General features: G+C 38.1%; 1 protein-coding gene across 1 annotated transcript; it reads right to left on the minus strand.

The window, feature by feature from the left end:
* Nucleotides 1–22829: 22829 nt before the first annotated feature.
* LOC309556512 (uncharacterized protein) lies at nt 22830–23615 on the minus strand (the record flags this gene model as incomplete). Its single annotated transcript, XM_082258961.1, has 1 exon — nt 22830–23615. One exon carries the CDS (start codon nt 23613–23615, stop codon nt 22830–22832), a length of 786 nt encoding a protein of 261 aa, XP_082115087.1.
* Between the last annotated feature and the right edge of the window lie 3848 nt (nt 23616–27463).

The following is a 27463-nucleotide window of genomic DNA, read 5'->3' on the forward strand; positions in this document are numbered from 1 at the left end:
ACAGATCCGACAGCCCACTTGGTCCTGCATCAGTCTGTGTGCTGGCGGACATGGTAGGAGAAAAGGGCCTCGTGTCCAAGATGGCCACCGGCGGACCCGGGGGACAGAGAGATTGAGCGGAGGAAGTAGAGGAACGGAGCTTTCAGGGTGACAGAGGAGGGGCCCGCTGCGTGCTGCACGACTTCTTAGGACCCAGTTTGGTGGAAAAGGGGATGCCAAAGGATAGCGAGGAAGCCCAGATGATCAATAAGATGAAGTCAGGATCGGAGCTTGAGTGCCGCACGTCTGCTCAGCTTCACATCCCGGCCACGCCCCATACTTTATATGATGTAGTATTTCCATGGATGGTCCCTAGACATTCAATATTTACTATGCCATGACTGTCCTAAAACTTGTATGTGGCTTGGGCATTTAACGGGGCTGTGCTATGAAAGGAATTCAATTACTACCCTTCTCTTCCAGGTAAAATCAGTAAAAATAAAGTCACAACAGAAGAGGTCAGGACTCTATTGGGGATGTCCATTTAAAATCATGATTTCATTTAAAACCTTTAAATACTGATGCAAACTAATTAATTAGTCATTAAGTTAGTTAAAAAAGTGTGCAACATATCTTGAGCATCATTTCCATATAGATGTATTCCTCATTTCCTGTTTTAAGTACATTCATGAAACAAATGACAGTTGAATAGTATAATAGCCATTTTGCCTGTCCAATGTAGTTTTATGTTCTTCACTTAGATTAACTCTGTTCTTATCACATCATTCCAGCGGTGAGACGACTCTATCTTGAAACCTTTGACATACTTCATAGTAATAGAATATTGATATAGCTGATACAGGAGGTAATAGGATTCATCATTTGGTAAATCTTCTGCCGTCTGCAATTTTACTGATCTATTTAATTAGCAATTTTACTACCATACCTACTCTCATTAAATTAATTAATAATTAAGTTCAAATATAGGCATCTTTAATGCCATAATTATATTTCAGTTTTATGGTCACAAGAGTTAAGCTCATTAGCTAGGGTGATCATAAACCAGTGCTTTGGAATTTAGGGATCATTCCAAGCTGTAAATGTAAAAGTAGACTCTTTCTCTTACATATTTTAATGACACTTTTTTTCTCTTTTAACAATATCATTTTCTTTCTACAGTATGTGAGCATTATATTGGGGGCTGTGACTGCTATATTACAGTCATTTTTCTGCAACAAATGTTAAATATCTCAGTTACCGAGAACATGAATAAATGTTATCCTATAATTTCCAGTGGTCTATAACATCATAGCAAATTATGAGAGAACAAAAAGAAAAGTAGAACTAGATATGAAAATGATTTATTGGGCACAGGGATGGATCTAGTCTGTCTGATGTGGGGATGCGGTAAAAAATGTATAGGGATCAAAGGATGGGAGGTCAGCAGGTCAGTGTATAGGGATCAGTAGGGCAGAGGACAGGGGTCAGTAATAAGTAAGACACAGTGCAGAGGTCAGTGGTAGGTGAGGCAGAGTTTACAGATCAGTAGTAGGTTAGGGAGAGTTCAGAGGTCAGTACTAAGTGACACAGATGATAGATGTTACCTAACAGTGTGAGGGGGGCTTAACCACTTGCCGACCGTGCTATAACTGAATGATGGCTAAAGTATGGACGGCTAGTTCTGATTACGACCACCACATGCCTGCTGCAGGGTGCGGGTAGAACACTTTGTGATCTGGAGGACACTGCTGATCCAAGATTGAGCTTAAGAGCCAATCAATGGATCTTTACCATGTGATCATCTGTGTCCAATTACAGCTGATCACAGATGTAAACAGAAGCTGGTTATAGGCACACAGCATGAGGAGAGTAGAAGAGAGCCGATAACCGGCTTCTCTAAAAGGAACATGTACACTGATAATCAGGGCACTGCCCACCAGTGTTGCCAATAATTGATAATATTAATTCACAATGTGTTGGTTATGTATAATAATAAAAAATTGCCTATATAAACTTAAATGTGCTAATAGTGTGTCTGTGTAAAATCATATAAAATCATATGTCTAAATCTTCATATAAATGATCTTCTATAGATTATAAAGCATCCATCAAATAATCAAAAAAGTGCTTGTAGTGATTCAAAATATAAATATGTGCAAAAATAGCATCGGTGCTTCAGGTGAATCAATATATAAATAAATAAAAATAAAGTGATATCACGTGCTAATAAAGTGCTCAGGGTGTAATAGGTGGTCTCTATTAAACCAAATTGCTCGCTATATTGCAATGGTGACAAAAATTGTGCAAATGCATAACAATTGCGATTTGAATATAAAAGTGCTTAAGTGTCCCAAAATAAATTAATAATAGCGTGAGACTTCCTCCTCTGTATATTACAATAACTTCTTCCACTTATATACTGTGCATACGGGTGCTCTTCGGTGTTCATCACCTCTAGGTGTGCTAAATGCTCACCTCCATGCCCCAGATCATACGTCTAAAAGGTCTACCAGGGGGTCCACTCCTTTCTCCTCTCCTCCTCTGGATCACTCTACTGGATACAGGGGGTAGTGGTATATTCCTCCTTAATATTCCTCCTTACAGGGATCCACATATTTAATCTCTGGCAGTGTCACAGATCTCGGAATAAGGGGGCCGATATAGTATAGTATTGCCAAACAATTTATTGAAACAAAGAAAACAAAATGTATCCACTCACATTTAAATCAAGCTATAATTGCATATGTGTGCCGCGGGACTAGTCCTTCCTGTCCTCCACTACGTCACTTCCGGTGTTCTGCCCTACGCGTTACGTCACTAACTCACGTGACTTCTTCAGGGTATCCTGAAGAAGTCACGTGGGTTCGTAAAGTAACGATCCCCTGAAGAAGTCATGTGGGTTAGTGACGTAATGCGTAGGGCAGCACACCGGAAGTGACATAGTGAAGGACAGGAAGGACTAGTCCCGCGGCACACATATGCAATTATAGCTTGATTTAAATGTGAGTGGATACATTGTGTTTTCTTTGTTTCAATAAATTATTTGGCAATACTATACTATATTCCGAGATCCGTGACACTGCCAGAGAGTATATATGTGGATCCCTGTAAGGAGGAATATTAAGGAGGAATATACCACTACCCCCTGTATCCAGTAGAGTGATCCAGAGGAGGAGAGGAGAAAGGAGTGGACCCCCTGGTAGACCTTTTAGACGTATGATCTGGGGCATGGAGGTGAGCATTTAGCACACCTAGAGGTGACGAACACCGAAGAGCACCCGTATGCACAGTATATAAGTGGAAGAAGTTATTGTAATATACAGAGGAGGAAGTCTCACGCTATTATTAATTTATTTTGGGACACTTAAGCACTTTTATATTCAAATCGCAATTGATATGCATTTGGACAATTTTTGTCACCATTGCAATATAGCGAGCAATTCGGTTTAATAGAGACCACCTATTACACCCTGAGCACTTTATTAGCACGTGATATCACTTTATTTGTTTTTATTTATATATTGATTTACCTGAAGCACCTATGCTATTTTTGCACATATTTATATATTGAATCACTACAAGCACTTTTTTGATTATTTGATGGATGCTTTATAATCTATAGAAGATAATTTATATGAAAATTTAGACATATGATTTTATATGATTTTACACAGACACACTATTAGCACATTTAAATTTATATAGGCAATTTTTTATTATTATACATAACCAACACATTATAAATTAATATTATCAACTATTTATTTATTAATATATTGAGTCACTTTTGTATTACATACTACCTTGAAGCGTGGTACTTCCCGCCCTTCAACCCATATTAGACACTGTGTAGTTAACAGCAATAGTACCAGCAGCATCAGGGTTACATATATTTATTCGCCCACAGGACAGCGCGAGAATCATACCCCCTACATAGTAGTTTTAAGTGTGGATTCTTGGTTAATCATGCAATTGCATTCAATTGCTTGGGCACTGGAACATATACTTTTGTTTCTAAGGCAACAAAAGTACATAGTATCTAACATTGCAGGTTTCAAACATATTTCAAGCTATAATGGAAAAAAAAATACATAAAATATATTTAAAATTAAACTCTTTATTATTCACATTTAAAGAATCCCAATAGCAACCTATTCCAATTCTAGTGTATACCAAAGTTGCTGAGAACTATGAACTATTTATCTTATAAACCACACAACAATGCATAATCAGTGAACAAAAAAAGTGCTCCAGCCTGTCTTAGGAGATCTAGGTATTCCTTTTCTGGACACTGCCATCTTTCTTCTCCTAAACCATAGGGAAATTTAAACCAGGCTGACAATCACTGTCCCCATGTCAAAGTCACTTCTGCCCTTCCTATGACAGTCTGGCATCACTGCAGAGTCATTAGAGAAAAATAACGATATTAAAAAAAATCTATTTGCATATTAATTTTGTAGCCAATATGAGTATATTTAAATTAACTGATGGAATGGACTAATTAGGTAACATTGGTTTTAATTTAAAGGTAAATAGGTTGTTTACTTTGCTAAAAAAAAACTTTCATGTAACTTTGCAAAAAATATCAAATTACATACATGGGAAAAAAATAAAATAAAAAATAAACTGTGTTTTGTTGTCACATAATTGGACGATGGAAGTCATCAGAGCTTCATCACATTCAATAGGCTAAGGGAAAAGTCCCCTGTAAAGTGAAAATTTCCTTTTAAAGTGAACAAAGTATTTGTTTTTAGTATTTCAACTCCAATATGTTTACATGCTTGACAATTAGAAAAGCTAATTTTGATATATTATTGGAATTTATTTATTTTTTCTTTTATGGTCTCCACGGAACCTTGCAGCACGCAGTTATGCCCCTGCTGGATTTGCATGTAACTATATGTAAAAACATGAGAAGTAAAATAAAATTTCAGAAAATATTATAACAGAAGCTGGGAGAAGTGTGTAAATTGTAATATAACAAAAAACCATTATGAGTGTGTGAGAGCAAAAAATATATTTTTTTTTCTTAAGAGAGTGAGTAAAAGAGATGCTTTTAGCCAACTTTCAGTCAAACACAGTTGGATACTAAAAAAGTAGATTTATACTGCTGTATCAGAGTAAGAAAAGAGTGAACTGACCTACTCTAATAACAAATTACAGAGCTTGCTAAAAGCTATGGTGCAGAGTCTACTGATAGATTACAGCTGTAACACGCTATTGAACACCTTTTGTCTTTCCAAGAAATGGACACACCTATCCACTGACAATGTAAAAGCAGATGAACGGTTAGAAAGAATTTTTAGCTATTGATTTCTCACTTAATTGAACAGAATGACAGACATAGCTCATTATTCTGCTCATTAGTTAACTATTAAAAGCAGTAAGACAAGTCAATAAAATGTAAGACAGTAAATTCCATTACTAATTACTACTATTTCCTCTGAGAAATATTTATTGGGAAGAGAAGTTTGGTTTGCAATCCAATTTATTTAGAAAAAAACAAATTACAGTTAAAAATAGAAATAACTAGCTTGTTATCTACTTTCAGAAATCTATTGAATATGTATTAAATGTTTAACTACCTTTAACTACCTTTTGCTCCTCAAATCAAGAAAAAATATTTTCCATAATTTAAAGTGACATTTGTTTTCTTAAACTGACCCTTCGCTGCAAAAAAACACTAATAGGACTTCTGAATTCCACCCTTAAAAAAAAAAAAAAAACGTATTACATGTAATACTGACTAAAGTAGTACTAGCTATCTATACTATACTGTCCATACATGATTAATATTTTTTTCATTCAACCAGCAGGCTGATTTTAAAAAAAATGGGCCGATTCCCTCATCTACACACTAGATGTGGATGGGGGAATGCTTCCAGCTTTGGTATTGTATTCTGATAACAAAGATCCTTCCCCGCCATCAGAATACAATGACCAGTATTGCCAGCTACAGCCAGTGGCACTGATATTTGAGAAAAACCTGGCAGGCTGGTTGTACACAAGTGGATTGATAGATTGACTTATGTATAACCAGTCTGCCAATACATGGATCAAAATGAATCCGGTACCTGCTGAACCCTCAGAATTTTGATCCATGTATGGCTGACTTAAGACAATCACATGCTTTTTGTAAGGAACAATACCCTTTACATTATATATAATACCATATATATTTTTGGTTCAGGCATTTTCAATTATTATTGCAATTGATTTCACACATACATTTACTGTCCTTCATCTGGAAACAAAGCTCCTCTTTTTAACCCAATTACTTTTGTCATTTTGTCTTCACAAATGTTAGATTTTTAGGTCATATGTACAGATCTATATAATGTGTATATATATATATATATATATATATATATATATATATATATATATATATATGTATATTATTTATTTATTTTTTTAACTGCAAGTTAAGTATTGTTACCTTTCAAACATAGATGTCAAGGAGCTGTCAAGGAGCTAGCCATGGTGATGGCCACAGCAAATTATAGTGTGTAAAATAACAGTGTTTAAAGGGCATGAAAACCCTGACAATGCTCCCTCACTGTCTTTAAAATATACCATTAAATGTGTTTAGCTATTTATGTCTGATAATTGCATACAAGTATTTGGGATCCCTCCATAAATCTAAGCATGCTGTTCACTTTGCAAGGGAATGTTCCCGTAGCTTGGAAAATGTGGTGAAAATGTACATTGCAAAAAAATAATAATAATACAGTATTTTTGATTGCACATGATTGGATGATGGAAGTCAGCAGAGTTTCACCTAATTATGTAAGTTAAAGGAACATTTCCTTGCAAATCATGTAGTCTACTGTGTATGCTTTTAGTAAATCAATCATTCTGTCTCTGCTGCATGCTTATCAGTTAGCATTGTTTCCTCCTATGTAGACTTTACAATTCTTCCCCCTATGCTGTGGAAAAAAGGAAAGGGGGGGTTAATCTGTAGTCCTAAAACATGCCCTGTTCTAGAGTGACAAACCTGTTCCCCTATGCATACAGCATGGTAAATGAGTGTTGTTACTCTAGGACAGAAAATATGTTACTGAATCACCAAAAAAAAAAAAAAAAAAAAACTAAAAAGAGAAAAGCCAGAAAAACAACACTAAGAATCCACTACATCTAGGACTAATTAGCATCAATATATTGCATTTTTGTTATTGGATTTAGATATTTTTTAAAGTCATTTGTATTTAAATGTTTCCTGAAGCCATTACATACCATTTTTTCAGTCCATGATAGAAGGATTTCTCCCACATCAAATCTTTATTTTGGGATTTCCGTACTCAAACAGAAAGTAATCAATTAGCAGAATTACCAAGAGATTTCTCATTGATTATGCTACTTCTATCACTTGTTTTTGCTGGATATCTCTAGAGGAATTGACATGTTTGAGCTATCAAGAAAGTAGGTAATTATTTAAAATGTAACTATAAAAATAATTGTAACCCTAAATGCTGCACAGTTAATCATTTTAAAGAGGATTAGTTATTTTATAAAAGGTTACTTTTCATCAAACTAGTTGTAAAATAAAATGTTACTACAGCAACTACTCCCACAAAAGATTATGGCTCAAAATTACTAATAAACGCTGAATAGCTGCATTTTTTAGGGTTTTGTAGCGAGTTAGAACATTTTTAATATTGAAAAACTCCTCTTTAAACCCACTAGTGTTGGGGTTTTTTTTTTTTTTTTTGCAGCCAGAAAACGCCCCTGCCAAATACCACTGATAACAGCCTATGTGTGCATGGACACACAGGATAACATGCTGTGGAGTTTACTGGCTACAGAAAAAAAATGCCTGAAGCCACAGACAGAAGCTGTAAAAACTTCCAGTGTGCATGAGGCTTAAAAACATCAAGTGTGCATGAGGCCTTAAAGCCCCTAGCAGATCTTTGGCAAAATGCTAATCACCCATGGTTGATATATTCAACATATTACTGTTGTGTTCCTAAGGCCTCATGCACACAGGGAGTTTTTTGCAGCTGCTTTTAGGGGCGTCAGACGTTTTTTTTTTTTGCAGCTTAAAAACGCCCCTCCATGATATTCTATGGCCTGAAGCACACACAGGCTTTTAGGAGCTGCACGTGGCATAGGTGTTTTTCAGAGTTAAGTTGAGGCTTAATTTGCTTGGGCACCCTTATAGACATACTGTACAAATACAGGCTTGGAAACAATAGTCATATATATTCTATCTATCTATCTATCTATCTATCTATCTATCTATCTATCTATCTATCTATCTATCTATCTATCTATCTATCTATCTATCTATCTATCTATCTATCTATCTATCTATCTATCTATCTATCTATCTATCTATCTATCTATCTATCTATCTATCTATCTATCTATCTATCTATCTATCTATCTATCTATCTATCTATCTATCTATCTATCTATCTATCTATCTATCTATCTATCTATCTATCTATCTATCTATCTATCTATCTATCTATCTATCTATCTATCTATCTATCTATCTATCTATCTATCTATCTATCTATCTATCTATCTATCTATCTATCTATCTATCTATCTATCTATCTATCTATCTATCTATCTATCTATCTATCTATCTATCTATCTATCTATCTATCTATCTATCTATCTATCTATCTATCTATCTATCTATCTATCTATCTATCTATCTATCTATCTATCTATCTATCTATCTATCTATCTATCTATCTATCTATCTATCTATCTATCTATCTATCTATCTATCTATCTATCTATCTATCTATCTATCTATCTATCTATCTATCTATCTATCTATCTATCTATCTATCTATCTATCTATCTATCTATCTATCTATCTATCTATCTATCTATCTATCTATCTATCTATCTATCTATCTATCTATCTATCTATCTATCTATCTATCTATCTATCTATCTATCTATCTATCTATCTATCTATCTATCTATCTATCTATCTATCTATCTATCTATCTATCTATCTATCTATCTATCTATCTATCTATCTATCTATCTATCTATCTATCTATCTATCTATCGAAAGATACTCCTAAAAGCATTGTTGAATCGAATGTCCTTATGCATTTTGATGTTGTCCTCCTCCAGTAAACACACTACAATTATAAATAATAAATTGGTTAAAGAAAGTTTAGGGTGTTTCATTCACAGTGATTTTGAATGAAATAATTTTACCCTTTTTTTCCACACTTTTTTTTTAATAAAAGGAAGTACAGTGATATTACTTGTTTTTTTTAAAGTGTATTATTATCGTCAATATTATATGTGTGCAAGTAATATAATAGCATTAAATATATGCTGTCACTTAATTGATAGCAAGACAACAAGAATGAGTTTTAACATTCTAAACTTTAAGATGTTTTTAACTTTTTAAAATACTATTCTAATAAAATACATACTTGCATATTTTTTTATGGTGGAGAAGCAAAGAGAAACACTTGCTTTTAAATAGCTGGTAGGGATAACAGGCTGTCAGTATTAGTGTCACCCTCTTAAAGGGTGTGACTATGCAGGCTTCTTTTATTCATGTACATTTTTTCACCTTGTAACAAAGAGAATTCAATGTCCTTTTAGGAAAGCAGATTGAATTCTCTGCTTTCAAAGAGAACAACACTGACTGCTGGCATAAGATGACCAGATAGATGTTTTCACACTGTTTCTGATAGACCATCCCCAGAGACTTCATCCATGTATTTTGTTAGCTTTGCATTCATTGCCTTTACACTGAGTTCATTATTTTTGGTGCATGCACTTAAGCACCTTTTTGAAGGCTTTAGGGAGGATGTGACAGAAGGCCTGCCTTATTTACCTTAGCAGCCTGCCCGTGTCATCTGGTTAATCATGTGGTTAATCGACAACATTGACAATTCCCCCTGACTGAGCTTAACAATGATGACTCATTCATATTTAATACAATAGAGTATTTAAGTCATTCCACACTCTTCCCGAGATTATGGCCTCTCTTTGTTTTTAGACTCCAGGGAGTTTTATTTTAAACAGGCATATGTTCTTGCTCCTTCCAAAGAACAGTCTGCTGCAGCTGGACAAAGGGCTAGATCTTTATTGCTATTAGAAAAGTCAATAAATCGATTTGCATGGCGTGAAATGTGGGCTGGAAATCTATCCACATGCATGCATATATCAGACCTTTGCTATTATTGGCTTTTAGTAGTACACATATAAAAATAGCTGACCGACTCTCCAAACAGGTTACTTATGTAATAATTAGATGTACTAAAATATAATGTTTTTAGAAACAATATATCAGAAAATCTGTCTGGTACATGGGTGAATGTTAACATTCATAAAATAAATGAATAACAAGTCTTGAAAAAATCAGTATTTTTCTCCTGCATATGTTTTAGATAGTGAATGAGACATTAATCTCATGTACAAAACATGCAAAAGTTATTTTATATAAAAGTAAACTATACCTCAAATGTCTGCACATCCTAATACTGGGGAAACATATACATAATATTTTATTGCGTTTCAATTTTTTTTTTATTTTTTATTAATGTACTTAATATTATTGAAATGTGTACAGACATTAATTTTAAACATGCAGCATTTAGAAAAATAATCACTTTCTTAAAATTATTATTATTATTATAAATAGCACCAACTCCTTTCCTAGCACTGCACAAAATATATTCACAAAGACTATAACAACAACATTGAAACATACAAAAACAGTCAGATTAAGAACTCTTTCCAAAATAGTCCTAAATCAAAGGGCATATATATATATATATATATATATATATATATATATATATATATATAAATACAGGTGCATCTCATAAAATTATATTTTCATCAAAAAGTTAATTTTTTTCAGTAATTCATTTCAAAAAGTGAAACTCATATATTTAATATGAATGCGTTACACACAGAGTGATATATTCCAAGCATTTCTTTCTTTTAAATTTGATGATTATGTTTTACAGCTAGTGAAAACCCAACATTTAGTAGTTCAGAAAATTTGAAAATGATTTAAGACCAATAAAAAAAAAGGATTTTTAATACAGAAATGTTGGCGTACTGAAAAGTATGCCCAAGTATGCCCATGTACAGTATAGTATGCACTCAATTCTTGATCAGGGTGTCTTTTGCATGAATTACTGCATCAATGCAGTGTGGCATAGAGGCGATCAGCCTGTGGCACTGCTGAGGTGTTATGGAAGCCCAGGTTGCTTTGATAGCGGCCTTCAGCTCATCTGCATTGTTGGGTCTGGTGTCTCTCATCTTCCTCTTGACAATACCCCACAGATTCTCTATGGGGTTTGGGTCAGAAGAGTTTGCTGGCCAATCAAGCACAGTGATACCATGATCATTAAAGCAGATATTGGTACTTTTGGCAGTGTAGGGCAGGTGCCAAGTCCTGCTGGAAAATTAAATCAACATCTCCATAATCCTGGTCAGCAGAGGGAAGCATGAAGTGCTCTAGAATTGCCTTGTAGAGGGCTGCACTTACTTTGGACTTAATAAAACACAGTGGACAAACCTCATTCCTTTTTTTTATTGGTCTTTTGTAATACTCTTATTTTCTGAGATACTGAATTTTGGGTTTTTAAATAGCTGTAAGTCACAATCATCACCTCTGTGTGTAACGCATCTATATAAAATATATGAGTTTCATTTTTTAAATTGAATTACTGAAATAAATTAACTTTTTGATCATATTCTAATTTTATGAGATGCACCTGTTTAGGAAGTAAAGGGAGTTTTGGCAGCAGTAGTTGTTTTGTAGATAATGGTGTAAGTATGTCTGATAGAAATACATAAAAATGTTGTGTTATGAGAGAATATGTTTTTTTCTTTAAAGTGTCAAGGGCATTATTCAAAATTTGGAAGAGCAGCACATGTTTAATGGCACACAGAAAGGAAGTCTAGAGAAAGTAAACACACAAAAAAAATCTCTAGGCATGAGGAAGAAGTCCAAAACTACAGATTTTATTATTTTTTTAAATATGTATTCATCTTTAGGTGAACAATGGCAAAACATATACAGTTTTTTGCCGAAGGCTAAGTGTATATGTTTACTCACAATCACAAGAAAACAGAGCCAAATCAGATATATAATAATAATAATATAATATGATAATTGCTTCTTGTTTTGGATAATAGAAAGTATATCAAAACCCAGGAAAAAATAATATATTGCAGTTTTCTCTATAAAAAAATAAAATAAAAAGATTTTGGATGGACATTCACTTTAACCACTTCAGGACCAGCATGTTACACCCCCTTCCTGTCTAGGCTACTTTTCATTTTTCAGTGCTGTGATAGCTTGGTTGACCATTGCTTGGTCATACAACACTGTACCTGAATGAGTTTTATATCAGTTTTTTTTGTGGGTATTTATAACAACCGTGTTCCTTATTGTTTTCTACATAAAGGAAAAAAGCCTATACATTTTGGAAAAAATTATTTTTTCCTTGTAGTTTAAAAAAATAAAACCTCTCCAAAAAAGACACCCCAAGATTATTTATTTTTTGCCACATTTTTTTTAAATGAAGAAACACTGTTTCACTGATTAAAAAAATAAGGGCACCTAGCCTTCTAGGTGCCTACTAACAACTGAAGTACAAGTCCCCTGTTATCAGTGGAAGAAAGTTAAAAGGAAGAAAAAATTTAATGTTGAAGTGGCAATGGCTTTTTAACCCCCCCCCCCCCCCCCCACAGCCATCATATCATTGGTGGTCGGGGAAACTCTAATCCCCCCTCCAAAAAAAAAAAACAAAAACAATGCTACAATATTTGTGGTCTATGACATTTTAAGTGGTTTTCCTTCAGTAGTAGGAATGGGAGAATAAGACTTCTCTTTTACTAAACCTTTTGGAAAAAAACTTTTTTTTCTTTTTTTAAAGTTGCTGTTGGGTTATATGCATTGAAATTAAATAGGGGAGGTTTGTGTTATTTTTGAAGGTTTCAGTATGCTTTAAAGGGCTCCTAAGAGTTTTGAAAACCGCTTGAAACTCTTCTGAACCTTGTGTCAAAAACTAGTCCCTTATCAGCCTTGTCATTTTACATTTTTCCACAAAGTAAAACACCGACAGATGATCATATACAGAAAAAAAAAAAATACAAAAGAACACTAAATAAATAAACTGTTCTAAATACACCCCCAAAAAGACATGCATTCTAATTTAAAAACAGTTTTTTAAACATTTCTCACACAAGCAGCTCAATTACATTGGTTAATTGTTAGTTTTGCAATACAATACATTTTGTTTAAACCACTCCATTTACCTACTCAATAGCTGATTTTTAAAATGACTACTTTATTGGTGAATGCTATTTGTATTTTACACATTTGCATTATATTTCTGCAATCTGCATCAGCATTGAGCTCTCAGGCATTTGTCCCAACACCAGATATTTAGCTCATTCGATAGGAGCTGAATATTATTTACAAGTAGTGATTTTTTTATCACTAATATTTATAGCTGCTTCCTTCTACTGCTGTCCTTGTTTGTTAAGGAAGCAATGGGCACGAGCCCCACCACGCATTTGCTGACTGTAAATCCTTAGCCATTTAAACAAAGGATAAGCCCCTGGTGCATTACCCGAGTAACAAGGTATATATTAAAATAAAAGTAAACCAATAAAATGCATACTCCCAAAAGTACAGAGGTGTACAGCATATAAATGGAAGGATACCACTGGGTAGAAAGTGCAAGTGCTTCTACAACCTCACATTAAGCACACTGAGGTGTTTCGAGGGCTTACCCCCATCTTCAGAGCTGTGCATTGGACTGTATATGTGATGTGTCACTGATTTAGCCATCCCTCTGATGAGGACCACTAAGTGCTGGGAGTGTTTGTCTGTCTTTTCATATAAACAAGGGGTAAATAAAGGGGCAGAGATAGTGGATAAAATTATACATTTATAATTGACATTATAATTGACAATAATAATAGAGACATTAAAGCGGAGTTCCGGGCACAAAATCGACCTAATCGATTTTGTGGCCATCCGCTTGCTCTTCTTCACCTGAAAAGGAATTGGATAGTTAGGATTATTTTTTTTTTTACTTACCTTGTAATTGTAGAAAGAAATACTCACCTATTTTCCACTTCCTCCCCCTTTGGCCGCGGCCCGCGCCGTCACTTCCGGTTTGCAATGATTCCTGGGAGCTGAACGTCATCGCTCCCAGGAATCAATGCGACGGCACCGGCCCCGCTCGTCACTTCCGGTGCGACGCCGCATTTCCTGCTAAACAGCTTCTGGGCATGCCCAGAAGCTGTGTAGGAATGCGGCGCCGCACCGGAAGTGACGAGAGGGGCCGGTGAAGGCGCATTCTGGGAGAAGAAGATGCGGAAGAGGACGCAGAAGAGGATCGCGCTGGCTTCAGCTGCCCACAACAGAGATGGCAATGCTGTAGAAGAAATTTTATAAGTGAGTATTTCTTCTTGCAGGTAAGTGCGAACCGGGACAGATCAGAGGCTAGCCATTGTGGAATGTACTAGCCCTGACTGTCCCGGGGGTATGTTCATTGAAAAAATATTTTTGTGCACGGAACTCCGCTTTAACAGGTATTCCTCATTCCTTCGTTTACATTCAAGATTACATCTTGAGGAACTGTCATTCGTGGCAAGTGATTTCCAGAATTGGATATGTCAGCAGGTTTTTTTGCCATGAAACTTTGCAGCTTACCGCTGTGATGTGATCTTCTCAAATAAACATGTGAGCATTAATTTTGGTGATTCACAGAGTGCTGGTAGTATCTACTTTGTTTTATGGTGTCACCAGTCTCCAGCTTGTATCTGCTACAACACCTGCTTACGCTACAAGTTTTATTAGGAACATGTGCAACAGGAATATTGCATATTGGAATTTGGGAAGGACCCCTTTTTTTGGATGTGCCCCCCTTGACATCCATACCAGACTATAATCAAGGATAAGGTATATATAAGTATGTATTTTTAGGGGGAACCCCAAACTGGTTTATTATTCATTTATTTTTTTGTGGGATCCCCAATTACATTTATACTAGAACCTTATCTAGAAGAGATAAAGAAAACATACATACATGTACTTCGGAAATGTATCCTTATTTACAGTATATAGAAAAACATATTCTGGAATCCAGTGTTTGTATGTAAAATATACAAGTAGCTTCGGGATTTGGGCATCTGTCTCCAACAATCATGGGATTTTATGAAGACTGGAATAGCCAGAATCTGGAGTAACTGTACATGGCAACCAATTAACTTCTATCTTTCCGTTTTAAATGTACCTGAATAATGCTAAAGATAGAAGCTGATTGGTTACTATGCACAGCTACTCCAGTTTTAACCACTTTACCACCGGAGGATTTTGCTGTCTTCCGTCCAGGCCACTTTTTGCGATTCGGCGCTGTGCGACTTTAACTGACAATTGCGCGGTCGTGCGACGCCATACCCAAACGAAATTTACGTCCTTTTTTTCCCACAAACAGAGCTTTCTTTTGGTGGTATTTGATCACCTGTGCGATTTTTACTTTTTGCGCTATAAACAAAAAAAGAGCGTTTATTTTGAAAAAATAACATTTTTCAAATTTTTTTATATGAAATTCCCCCCCCCCCCCAAAAAAATGTAAAAATCAAAATTTTTTTAATTTTTGGCCAATTTGTTTTTTGCTACATATTTTTGGTAAAAAAAAAATCACAATAAGCGTGTTTTTATTGGTTTGCGGGACTGCGACATTGCGGCGGACAGATCGGACCCTTGACTGACATTTTTGACACTTTTGGGGGTACCAGTGACATTACTGCAGTAATCAGTGCTATATATATGCACTGTTACTGTAAAAATGACACTGGCAGGGAAGGGGTTAACTTTATTGGAGAGGGAGGGGTTAATGTATGCCTGGTGCTTACTGACGTGTGTGGGGGGAGGTGACAGAGTGACACAAGGACAGATCCAGGGTTCAGCTATGCTGAACCCTGCAATCTGACCCTGCCTGTCACTTCAGAGATCCGCCCGCTGTGTTTACACACAGCGGGCAGATCTCTACACTCGATCCCCGACGATCGGGTAAGAGCAGCGGCGATCGCCGCCACTCCTCCCCTGGCCCGACTCCCGCTGTGACTGAAAACAGCGGGAGCGAGCCTCCAGCGGCGCGCGCGTGCCGCCCACAAGGGGCGGAGTCCAGCGACGTAGGTCTACGTCGCTGGACAGGAACGAGCCACTTTGCTGCAGTAGCAGCAAAGTGAGCGGGGGCAAAGTGGTTAATAAATTCCCCCCCAACGTGGTTAAAGGGACTTTATTAAGGAGGCAAGAGTAAGCTGGCCATCGGCCTCAAGGAGGTTTTTATCAACAGCCATAAGACTGAATCTGACAACCAGCATAAGAGGGGCTAATATTTGAGGGACAGCAAAAGCCTCCAGTTGGTTTCTGAGTACTACAGATTGAGTTCACTGAAGGTACTTGTGATTTGAAAAAGTTCACGTGGCTTTATGAAAGAAGGCTTTTAATACTTTGCTTTGAGTCAAGTCTCGCTATTCTTTATTGGTATGACCCATTTTTTGGGGAAAAAAGTCTTTCTTTGCGCGCAAGAACTTTGGCACGCTGCTGTTTCTATATATGACCCACTTTATGAATTCCACTAGAAAGGCATCAGTTATGTTCTTCGTAAACTGGAATCATAAGTTAGGTTTGCTATTTGATTGTGAAATGACCTATTTTGTGAATGCTAATGGAAAGAATACCTAACTTGGTTTACCTTTCTGTCTTCATATGATCCACATTTTGAATTTTTCTGGAGAGAACCAGTCAGATGATTGGGTCTGAAGACTAAACTGGTGACTAAACTAGATTTCTTAGTGACACTGGTACTGACCTGCCCACCCAGCCTTAGCTAGCATTCCCAAATAATGTAATTTAGCTTTTTTACCAATTTGCAGTTGAGGTACTTGATAGTTTTGAGTTGAGTTTGCATTTTGGGTTCAATTTTTGTAAGTTGATATATATTGATTGGCCTTCATATTTCTATTGGTAGTTCCTAAAATGCATTTATTATGTGTGTAACAAAGCAAATGTCGAGTTGTTGGTTTTCCAGTTCATCTGAGAAAGCAAAAATGTATATGCAGTTATCTAATGCATATCACATATAATATGGAATCCTTCATGTTCACAACTTCATTAACACATTCACATAACATTATCTTTTTTTCATATCTTGGCGCTGTTTAAGATTAGGGGTCATTTTATCACTTTGAGGAGTTGTTGCCACTGTGATGGAGTTGTGAATTGATCACTAACATGACAACTGGTGACAAGTCAGCTTCATTAGTCTGGTACTTGGCTTTTAATTACAACTGATTAGCCTGCTTGTTAGAAGTGGCAAACGATAAAATTAACAGCTTCTGCTCTTGTCATCTCCCAATTTACTTCTCTGTATCTCTTCAATGCTCTTGTGTTTTGTTTACATTCTAAAATAATTTGTCATTAATTTGCTAGAAGAACTTTTAAATATCTCAATAATGTTCTACTCAGCGTGTTTAATATTTTAAATTGTGGCAATTAAAAGATTAAATTAAGTGTTTAATCTAAGCTTTACAAAATAAAAATGCATTTTGTGTTGTTTAACTTATTGGTAACAAGCTCTTTTTCTTAAAAAATATATTTTTTTATATTTTTCTTTAATGTATTTAAATGACCAGCAAAGAAAAGTTAATTTATGCAAGAGGGATTTCATCTTCATTCAAAACCCTTTTTGTAGCTTTGGATATAGTGGGAATTAGAACCTCTGCTGGGTTTTATAGTTTTCTTGCTTCAGTTGTATATATTTCTGCTCCTGCTGTGGTACAGTGGCATCTGTCACTCAGACAGTGAGGGAAATTATCCCTGTTCTACTCTACAGAGAAACTACTGAAAACTCTATTAAAAAAAGTTTATTTTGCTTTGTTTGTCTCAGTCAAAAGGATATCTTCTCAAGTGCTGTCCTGAGCCTAAAACCAGGCAAACTCAATACACAAATAAAATACATATATGAGATCTGCCAAAAAGATTTATATTTCTGACCATACAGTCTTTTGATTTACACAGCTGTGCCACACAACACCATCCTTTCTGGTAGGGGAAGGTTTCTTCTGCAGTTTTACTTCCACTTACAGGTCTCCTCCTCATCCACCCCACTCCACCAACCCCACTGTTCAGTTCACTTTGCTTTCTCCTTCAATCAGCACTCTCTGAAAGCAAACCTGGAAGGGTAGATCCTCCTTTTTTTCTCTTTTTCTACTTACTCTTCTAATTTGCATGTAGCACTCTAAAACTAGTGATAGATGTTTCTTTACTCCCCTAACATTAAAAATAAAATAAAAAATATAAAGTTATACTTGGTATTGTGTTTCCTACAATTAACTCTCAACTCAAACTCATGTATATTTATTTTGGTGTTTTCTGTCCTGTAATCCCTTATATGATATTTAGCAATTGCTCAATTTCAGGGTTGATTTAAAACTATATACAGTGTATAAAATGCTATAATTATTATTATTATTTATTTATTTTTTTAACAAAAAAATGAACAGACATATAAAATGGCACAATTTATTCAAGTAATGTATTCAATAAAAATGCATGTATTTTTAAACAGAAATATCATAAATACACAAATGATTATTGATTCCAGCTTTCTGTAATTCCCTAAATAATAACAACACTCAGACTGAGAATTGTATTTTTTTTTTGCCCATTCTTGTTTTTTTTTCTATTTGCAGATTCATACTTTCCTAGGTGGATGCAGCATCAGACTCTGCCGGCTCTAACAATGAGAACCAAGTTATTAAACACCACCGATTGCTCAGTTCTCAGGGCTCCCCAAGCAGAGAGCTGGTGACTGTCAGTCATCAGCCCCCTGCTCTGCCCCCTTCTTGCTCACTGGAGCACTGGGCTGGAGGGGGCGGGAGCAGCCGGCTCAGGCTCTAAGCTGCTCACTGAGAGGCTGAGTCAGGTGCCGGTCCAGGCATGTGGGTGGATCCCAAGTTTATATTCACAATCTTGCCTGGCTCTGTGACGCAGGCTTCAGCCCACTGTCTGCTGAAAATGAGTCACAGGAGTGCATAACAATCCACAGGAGAAGTACAGCCAAGGGAGCTTTGGCTGTACCTCTCCTTTAAAGAAAAGTTCTTGTACAGCAGGTATCCCATGCATGGGTCATCACATACAGTAGAACACAACACAGGATTTCCAGCCTTCTGTATATAGTGTTGCTTAGCTTGTGTTATACAGGCTCCCTGAATATTGAAACACCATCTTACTGTGCACCACAGTGATCCACTCCTTTTTCATAAGACAACTAGTCCAGTCAAAGTACCCAGCACTTAGGCCTGGCCATATGCTTCATGCAGCACATGACTGTCCTGGGGTAAGGCCCTGAAGTACACTATTTCCTTTTTTGGAGTGAACACTCACCGTAGGCTGTTCACTTTGCAAGGGAATTTTCACTTTGTTAATTCATTTTCACTTAGTTTAGTGATTGAGGTAAAGCTCTACTGACTTCCATTATCCAATCATGTGCAAGCAAAAATATTTTTTTTCCTTACATGCGGTTGAATATTCTTTGCAGAGTGAATTTTTGCACATTCACAAAACTAAGTGAAAATTCCCTTGCAAAGTAAAAATTATCTTGGAAGGCGAATAGCATTTTCCTTTTATAGATAAACCACATACAAGCTGATGATCTTCATCCTTCAAGAAAAAACAATAGCTTGGATATATAAAAAATACAAAAAAGAAGGGTATAATGCGCCACAATGAACATTACGTTCTTTGTTATACTGCATATCAAACTTTACAAAATCATTAGCAGTGTTTTAAAAAAAGAAATTTGTGCTACCCCAAAAAAGTATTCATACCCCTTCATAAAGAGCAGTAGCACTAAATTACAGTTATCATTTAACTAAACTCTAGACTTTTGGATGTATCTTGTGGATTCCAACTAGTTTATTCCAGTGACTAGACAACAATGTACAGTCAAAAGGGTGACATAACATTTACGATGCCAATAATGTGATTTATTTGTTAGAGTGTTAATGCCATTTACCATATATTGGCAGAACAAAATGCACATTGGCAAAGTGATTAGAAGAATATGTTCGGAACATAAAGGACAAAGATCATTATTTATTAGACCATGCTGGCAATGTGCATAATTGTGATTCTAGCAAAATGAAACTTTATTGAAATGCATAATATGAAACCACATTGGAGGGGAAGAAGTTATTTTAAAATGTTATTTCAAATTAAAGGAGAATCAGTTCAATAATTAAAAGACAATCTGGGGAATTCAATAAAGCCTTCACAACACATTAATGGCAGTAATTCTCTTTAAAACTACCTGCTTCTGGCTGGCAAACAATTACCCCAGTTTCTGTAATATTACCAACACAGGCACCAAAATGAGGTATATCTAACAACTGTTACTTTAACCCCTTCTGTACCGCGTCATGTCAAATGACGTCGGCACAAATCCTTTCTCGATCCGGGCGGACGTCATATGACGGCGCCCGGATCTCCCCGCTACTGCGCGCCCCCGGGGGCGCGCAGCGCGGCGATCGGGGGTGAGGCTCATCCCTCGGACTGAGCCCAACCCCGATCAAGGTAAACAGCCAATGAAATTGGCTGTTTACCACGTGATCGGCTGTGTCAATCACAGCCGATCACATGAGCGGCTCCAGCGCGAGCCGCTCGTTCCTTCCTTAATGCGCGCCCCCGGGGGCGCGCAGCGCGGCGATCTGGGACGAGGCTCGTCCCTCGGACAGAGTCGATCCCCGATCTAGGTAAAGCTCTTTACCACGTGACCGGCTGTGTCCAATCACAGCCGGTCACAAATGTCATCAGAGAACACGGTAACTAGCTGTCACCGTGTTCTCCTCCTCACACACTGATCCTGTGTGAGGAGGAGATTGTGGTAACAGCTAGTTACCAAGTACAGTGCACCCCAAACACACTGATTGCCCCCCCCCCCCCAATAAAGAGCACCTGTCACCAATGTTCCCTCTAATTTTTTACTGTGCTGAGCAAATAAAAAAATTTCTGAGCGCAAACCTTTAGACTGAGCAATTTCATCAAAAATCGTATATTGTCACAAAAAGTGCATGTTGCCATTAACTATGGGCTATATAGTTTGATAGAATATTAGTAAATCGTATTAACTGTTCAACCAATTTTACAGTATAGTATACTGTAAAGTTGGTTGTGAACAATTAATACGATTTACTAATATTCTATCAAACTATATAGCCCATAGTTAATGGCAACATGCACTTTTTGTGACAATATACGATTTTTGATTAAAGGTAATAGTAATAATAAATGTTCAATAGGCTATTTTTATCCAAACACATTTTATTAAGGCAGATTGAATAAAAAAGATACAAACACAACATTTTTTAGTGTTTCCGTTTTAACAGTTTTAACAATTTTAACAGTTTTAACAGTTTTAACAACTTTTAGTGCAGCAGTGCTTCAGTGCTGTAGTCTTGACTGGCCTTGCAGTAGGTCTGTGGAGATATGGAACCTCTTTCAAAACAGAACCTGAAAACAAAGATGCACCACAAATTATCTGCCTATTTTCAGCAAAAAGTATAAATATTAGTTAAACAAATAAAACATGTACCTTTAAAACTTCTCCCGTCTGTCCTTAATACCTTTCCAGTGGTTATAGATCTTGTCCAGATTGATAGACCCATCTGCTTGCGTAGACCGGATTCTCATTAGCTGATCCAAGTGGATGGTCTGAAGTCGGTTGCGTGAATTTGTCTTGATACGATTCATGAGACTGAAACCGCGTTCACAGTCTGCACTAGACGCTTGAAATGTCCCACAAATGTCAATTAACTGTGCAAGCTCCACAAAGTCCTGAGTTTTTAGTGCCCAGGTTACCATTTCATCGAATGTCTGCAGCGCTCCTGTCTTTCTTTTTTCTTTGACAGTGAACTTGAAGTCGTTGTACTGTTGACAGATGCTCTCGGTGGCGTCATCCTCATCATCTCTTTGTTTTAGAAAAGCGTGGAACTTCTCTGTCAGTCTGGTTACATCAGTGATGCCGTAATCAAAATCAATTGCTGAATCCAGTGTTTCTAGGCTAAATGCAGACCATTCTTTAAGCTCACCTTCAGGAAATCTTGCGTCAAGATGGTCACAAACTTTGCGGACAAACAGAATAATCTCTGCTGTATTTATTGCACTGTCATGTTTCCCCAACAGCTCATTTACACGGGTGCTCCAATGAATATGCTGCCCGAGATACTGAGATTTAAGTTTTTCCATCTTAGCTCTGGCAAAGCAATGAGCATCAACGATGCTAAGATTGCTGCGCTGCAGGGAGACACTGAGCTGAGCTAGTTCTTCCAACACATCTCCGAGAACAGTAATTGCAACTCTGTACTTGGGATCAGATAGTTTTTTGAGACAGTATTTCGCAATTGGGTCGTCGTCGTTTTCTGCTTCTTTTGAACAATACTCCGTTAACAGACTGTAATTCCGCAAAAAAGCATTAACAGCTTGGTAACGTGACAGCCAGCGAACCTCATTCAATGGTCGGAAAGACAGTGAATCCACTTCTAAAACTTTTGTCAATTCCTCAAATTTGCTTTTCTTTACAGAAGACCTACTGAATAGTGAATATACTGTTCTTAAAAGTGTTTCCACTTCTTTCATCAACTGCACGCCTTTCCATGCATCATCAATACCCAAATCCTCTCGATGAGCAACGCAGTGTTGTTCTGTAAGGTGCGGTATTTGCCGTCTAAGTATTGCAGTGACTCCATTATGTTTGCCTAACATGACAGAAGCGCCGTCAGACGTTAACATGGCCATTTTCTGCAAATCAAGTCCGTGATCAGTGTAGAACTTTATTATTGCATCTGCAATATCCTGGGCGCTGCATCGTGCCAGCTGAATTATTCCCGGCAAATACACTTTTGTATGTGAAATGATTTTGTTCTCTAAACTTAATGTAAAGAACTAGCATTTTGTGTACTGTAATGTCTGTGCTTTCGTCGACTATCAACGTGTGAACATTGGCATTTCTTACAGCTTCCATAGTCTCAGCTTGTACAACTGCATTAATTGACTCCACAAATTCAAAAGCGTAGTTTTTACTTCTCCAGCTGTCGGGGAGGCTTACATATTTCGCCAGATGATTGTGAAGTTCTTGAACAGATAGCATAGACGCGTTCATTTTAATGGCAAGTAGCACGTTATCGATCAATATTTTGATTTGTTCAGGGTTTGCCTTGCTCTTATTGGCGAGGTCGATACGTTTTTGTCTAGATTCTCTCGACTCTCCAAGAAGCTGGTTAATCGCAGTTCCATGCTTTCTATTGTACAATGCTTTCACAACATCAATGTGACATTTTTGTGTTAAGTGACGTTTTAGGTAGTCAAGTTTCCACTCTGTCCACGTTTTCCCGGTGGAAAACTCTCCTTTAACTTTAGCTTCGGAGCAAAGTTTGCACACAACCCCATTAGCTCCGTAACTAAATATTTCCGACAATTTAACAGATTTGTCAGGGCCATCGCTAGTATCCGTTTGAAGGAGTTCATTTAGCCATTCTTGTTTGAAAGTCAAACAAACCTTTTTTTTAGGCTGTTGCAGAGGTGTTTCATCTTTTCGTTTCGCCATTGCTGAATGGATTCACGCGGTCTGAACTTGTGGTTCACGTCTGTGAATCAAAGGCTAGCCTTAATTACTCCAAAATTCAATATAAAATACAAATGGATGGTGCTACAAATCATATAGTTAGTGAATATAAATTGTGCCAAAATCAATTGTGCAATCTTGTGAAACTTCACTAAATAAGTGACCCGGCCGGCAGCACACAATTGTGCCAACACCTGACCTCACTACAGGGAATCTGGGTGTATTAGACCCCAAGTATCGCTTGCTTCCACTGTTATTCAATCAAAGATTGTGCTTGATTATCTGCTTCCCTAGCTAGAATAGCCTGAAAATTATAGATTTGATCCTAGAATTGAGAAATACTTGTCGCTTCCACATTCATTCAGGCTAGGTTCACAGTACTGAAGTGCAATTTTGATCAGATTTTCAATGGGTGGTTATTTTTGGGGTCATCATCCACATACAGAAACAGACAGGACAATAAGACAATAAATTAAACAATGTGTTTAATACCATTTTAAAGTTCAGACTGGATTCAACTGTTCCATATGCATGGTAAGGCGCACACAAAAACACACGGGTGAATGGATTAACCATAGGTTCATTTACCTTCCACACAAAACTGCAGTGTATAGATGTGAGCTAACCCCATCGGAGAGAACACAGTTTCTACTTGAAATGCATCTTTATGCAGCAAAATGCATGACTTTCACTGCAACAAAGTGGACAAGTGTGACTAGGCTCTTAGGAACAACACAGAATTCCGATGTAATTAGAGGAGTCAGAATAATCTGCCCATTATTACCAAAAGTATAAGGTGAACACAAAAATAAAGATCAACCCAATGTCAGACCTGTCTAAAACTGAAGCATGCAACAGGTTTATCAGGTTCCTTCCAGTAACTGGGTGGGCAGGTCCTTACGCACATTTATGCACTACAGGATACAGCATGGGTGTGAACAGCACTTTGATGATGATCCCAACAAAATTGGCCTCCTGACAGGCTGACAGCATTCACCCCAGCATTCCCACCAAATCAATGCAGAGATGCCAATTGCCAGCGTTCCCCCCGCGAGCCCCCCGTGCACTTACCTCACGGACGGTCACCCTTCACGGAAGCGGCGGTAAAGTAAGTGACTTGGCTGTGGAGGAATGATCATGTAACACCTGGTGGTCGTTGTCATTCACCTGAAATTAAGCTGTGGTTACATTTTGGCACCAAGTTTGAAAAGTTTACACAGTAAAGTGAATAAATTCCAGCCTGGGGCATGAATAGGCTGTTGGGATACCTAAAGTAGAGAGACATTTTGTGAGCCCTAGGTGGATCAGGCAGCATAAACATTACCTTCCACCCCACTTCCACCTACTGCAAGGCTGAGGTATGTATTTGTGCTGTGGGAATCATAGGTATGCATTTCATTAGATGTGTTTTAAATTCCCTCTGCATTTGTGTTCTGGTACTGATGTCTGGTAATTTTTTACACTAACCATTGTTTGGTTTACTTTTATACCCATGTCCTATGTTACTGTACATCGTTTATTGAACAAATCCAATGAAAAACTTTTGTGAAATAAAAGGTTAAAAACTGAATGGTGTAGTTCAGCCCATTCCGAATCTGAAAACTATAAACTTATTCCTATGGGTTCAGAAGTTTTGCAAGGAAAATGCAAAGTTGTACATTTCCTCCCTCCTTTAGCTTTCTTCTTTTCTTCCATAGACATCCAGGATACTTAACTGCACATTTTTGCCTCATTGATGCAGTTATCATTATGTGGTGGGAAATCCGTATTACCAGTTTTTCACCTTTCCCTTGGGCCTGTCACGTTTGTCCCTCTTTTTTAACAAAGGTGCTTGCACCGGTTTTGCCTCTGCTTTCTTCTCCATAGAACCACATTGTGGGGTACCTGGACATTTTCCTGCTAAAGGATCAGTCAGTCCTCCCTGTCAGCCAACATTCAACATGTGGTACAGGTTCTACAGAGCTTCAGTTAGACCCTCGACCTACAGAAGTCATCGCATTTGACACAACATTTGTCCAGAATGTTTCTGCCTTGGTACAAACTTCTGTCCCATGGTTCTCAGATATAGCCCTCAATTTGTGTATGTGTGAGTGTCTTGGATCGCATGGTAGCTTTTTTCGGGGTGGTGTCACAAAACCTTGTTTCACTCCGTATCATTAAACCTAAAAATTCTGGCCATGTAGTATAAACTGATTCCGTCCTATGAAGTGACTTGGCCCCTGCGAGAACCCCCCCCCCCCCGTGCACTTACTTTACGGACGGTCACGGACCCGCTCACTTCAGTCCCCGGCTTCCGTGCTCCTGAGTCCCGGCGCCTCCTCCTCGGCCAATGGCATGAAGTTGGCCTTTCGGCCAATCAGGAAGCAGGAGGACCCGCTCCCTGATTGGCCAGGAGGAGGATCCATGTGACAATAGCGAATTTTCATTCGCTATTGTCATACAATGGGCGTGCTCTCAGGGCGCACGCTCTGCTCCCTGGCCACCTCGTCTGCGCTGTCTCACTAGGTGCGCGATCTACATAGCTGCTTGCGCGGGACCAGAAATTTCACTGCGCGTCCGCGCATGCGCACACTTTAGGGGGAACATTGCCTGTCACTAGCCCATCAAAGTACCCGAGTACCTGTCACCAGCCCATCAGGTACTCTGATGACAGGTACTCGGGTACTCTGATGGGCTGGTGACAGGTACTCGGGTACTCTGACGACGGGTACTCGGGTACTCTGATGACGGGTACTCGGGTACTCTGATGACAGGTACTCTGATGGGCTGGTGACAGGTACTCGGGTACTCTGATGACGGGTACTCGGGTACTCTGATGACAGGTACTCGGGTACTCTGATGATGGGTACTCAGGTACTCTGATGACAGGTACTCGGGTACTCTGATGACAGGTACTCGGGTACGCTGATGACGGGTACTCGGGTACTCTGATGACAGGTACTCGGGTACGCTGATGACGGGTACTCGGATACTCTGATGATGGGTACTCGGGTACTCTGATGACAGGTACTCGGGTACTCTGACGACAGGTACTCTGGTACTTTGAGTACCCGTCATCGGAGTACCCGAGTACCTGTCACCTACCCATCAGAGTACCCAAGTACCTGTCACCTACCCAACAGAGTACCCGAGTACCTTCCACCTGCTCATCAGAGTACCTGACACCTGAAGTACCCGAGTACTTGCCACCTGCTCATCATTACCCATCACTACTCATCAGTACCCATCAGTACCTATCACCTATTAGTATCAGTACTGATCATCAGTACCCATCATCAGTACAGTATCAGTATCACCTATCAGTATCAGTACTACTCATCAGTACCTATCACCTGCCTGTCACCTGCCCATAAGAGTACCCGAGTACCTGTCACCTGCCTATCGGAGTACTCGAGTACCTGCCACTTGCTCATCAGTACCAGAGTACCTGTCACCTGCCCAGCAAAGTACCCGAGTACCTGTCACCCTTCATACAGCCACCATGTCCAAGTCCAAAAAGGTTTATATACGTCGTCCGTTTAAACCTAAATACCGGTGTTATGGCAGCAGATAGCTGCCATAATCCTGGTATTATTTTAAACGGTGGACGGTTGGCTTTCCGATAAGGGTGGTCCCAGCGGCGGATTTGCCGCGGGATCACCCTTCCGGGGAGGCGAAAGAGGTGCCCCCCCCCTCCCGCTGCATTCTGGTCCTTTTCCTTTACCGGACCTGCCGGCAGCGGGGAAAACGATCCGGTCCCAGATCCTCACAGACAGGATGTCGAGTGAGGGCAAGCTTGCCCTCACTTGACTCTATGGTCTTGGAGGACCGGAGCTACGGCAAACGTCATT

This window comes from Pelophylax lessonae (assembly GCF_965119305.1).
Source record: "Pelophylax lessonae genome assembly, chromosome: 5".
Classification (NCBI taxonomy): domain Eukaryota; kingdom Metazoa; phylum Chordata; class Amphibia; order Anura; family Ranidae; genus Pelophylax; species Pelophylax lessonae.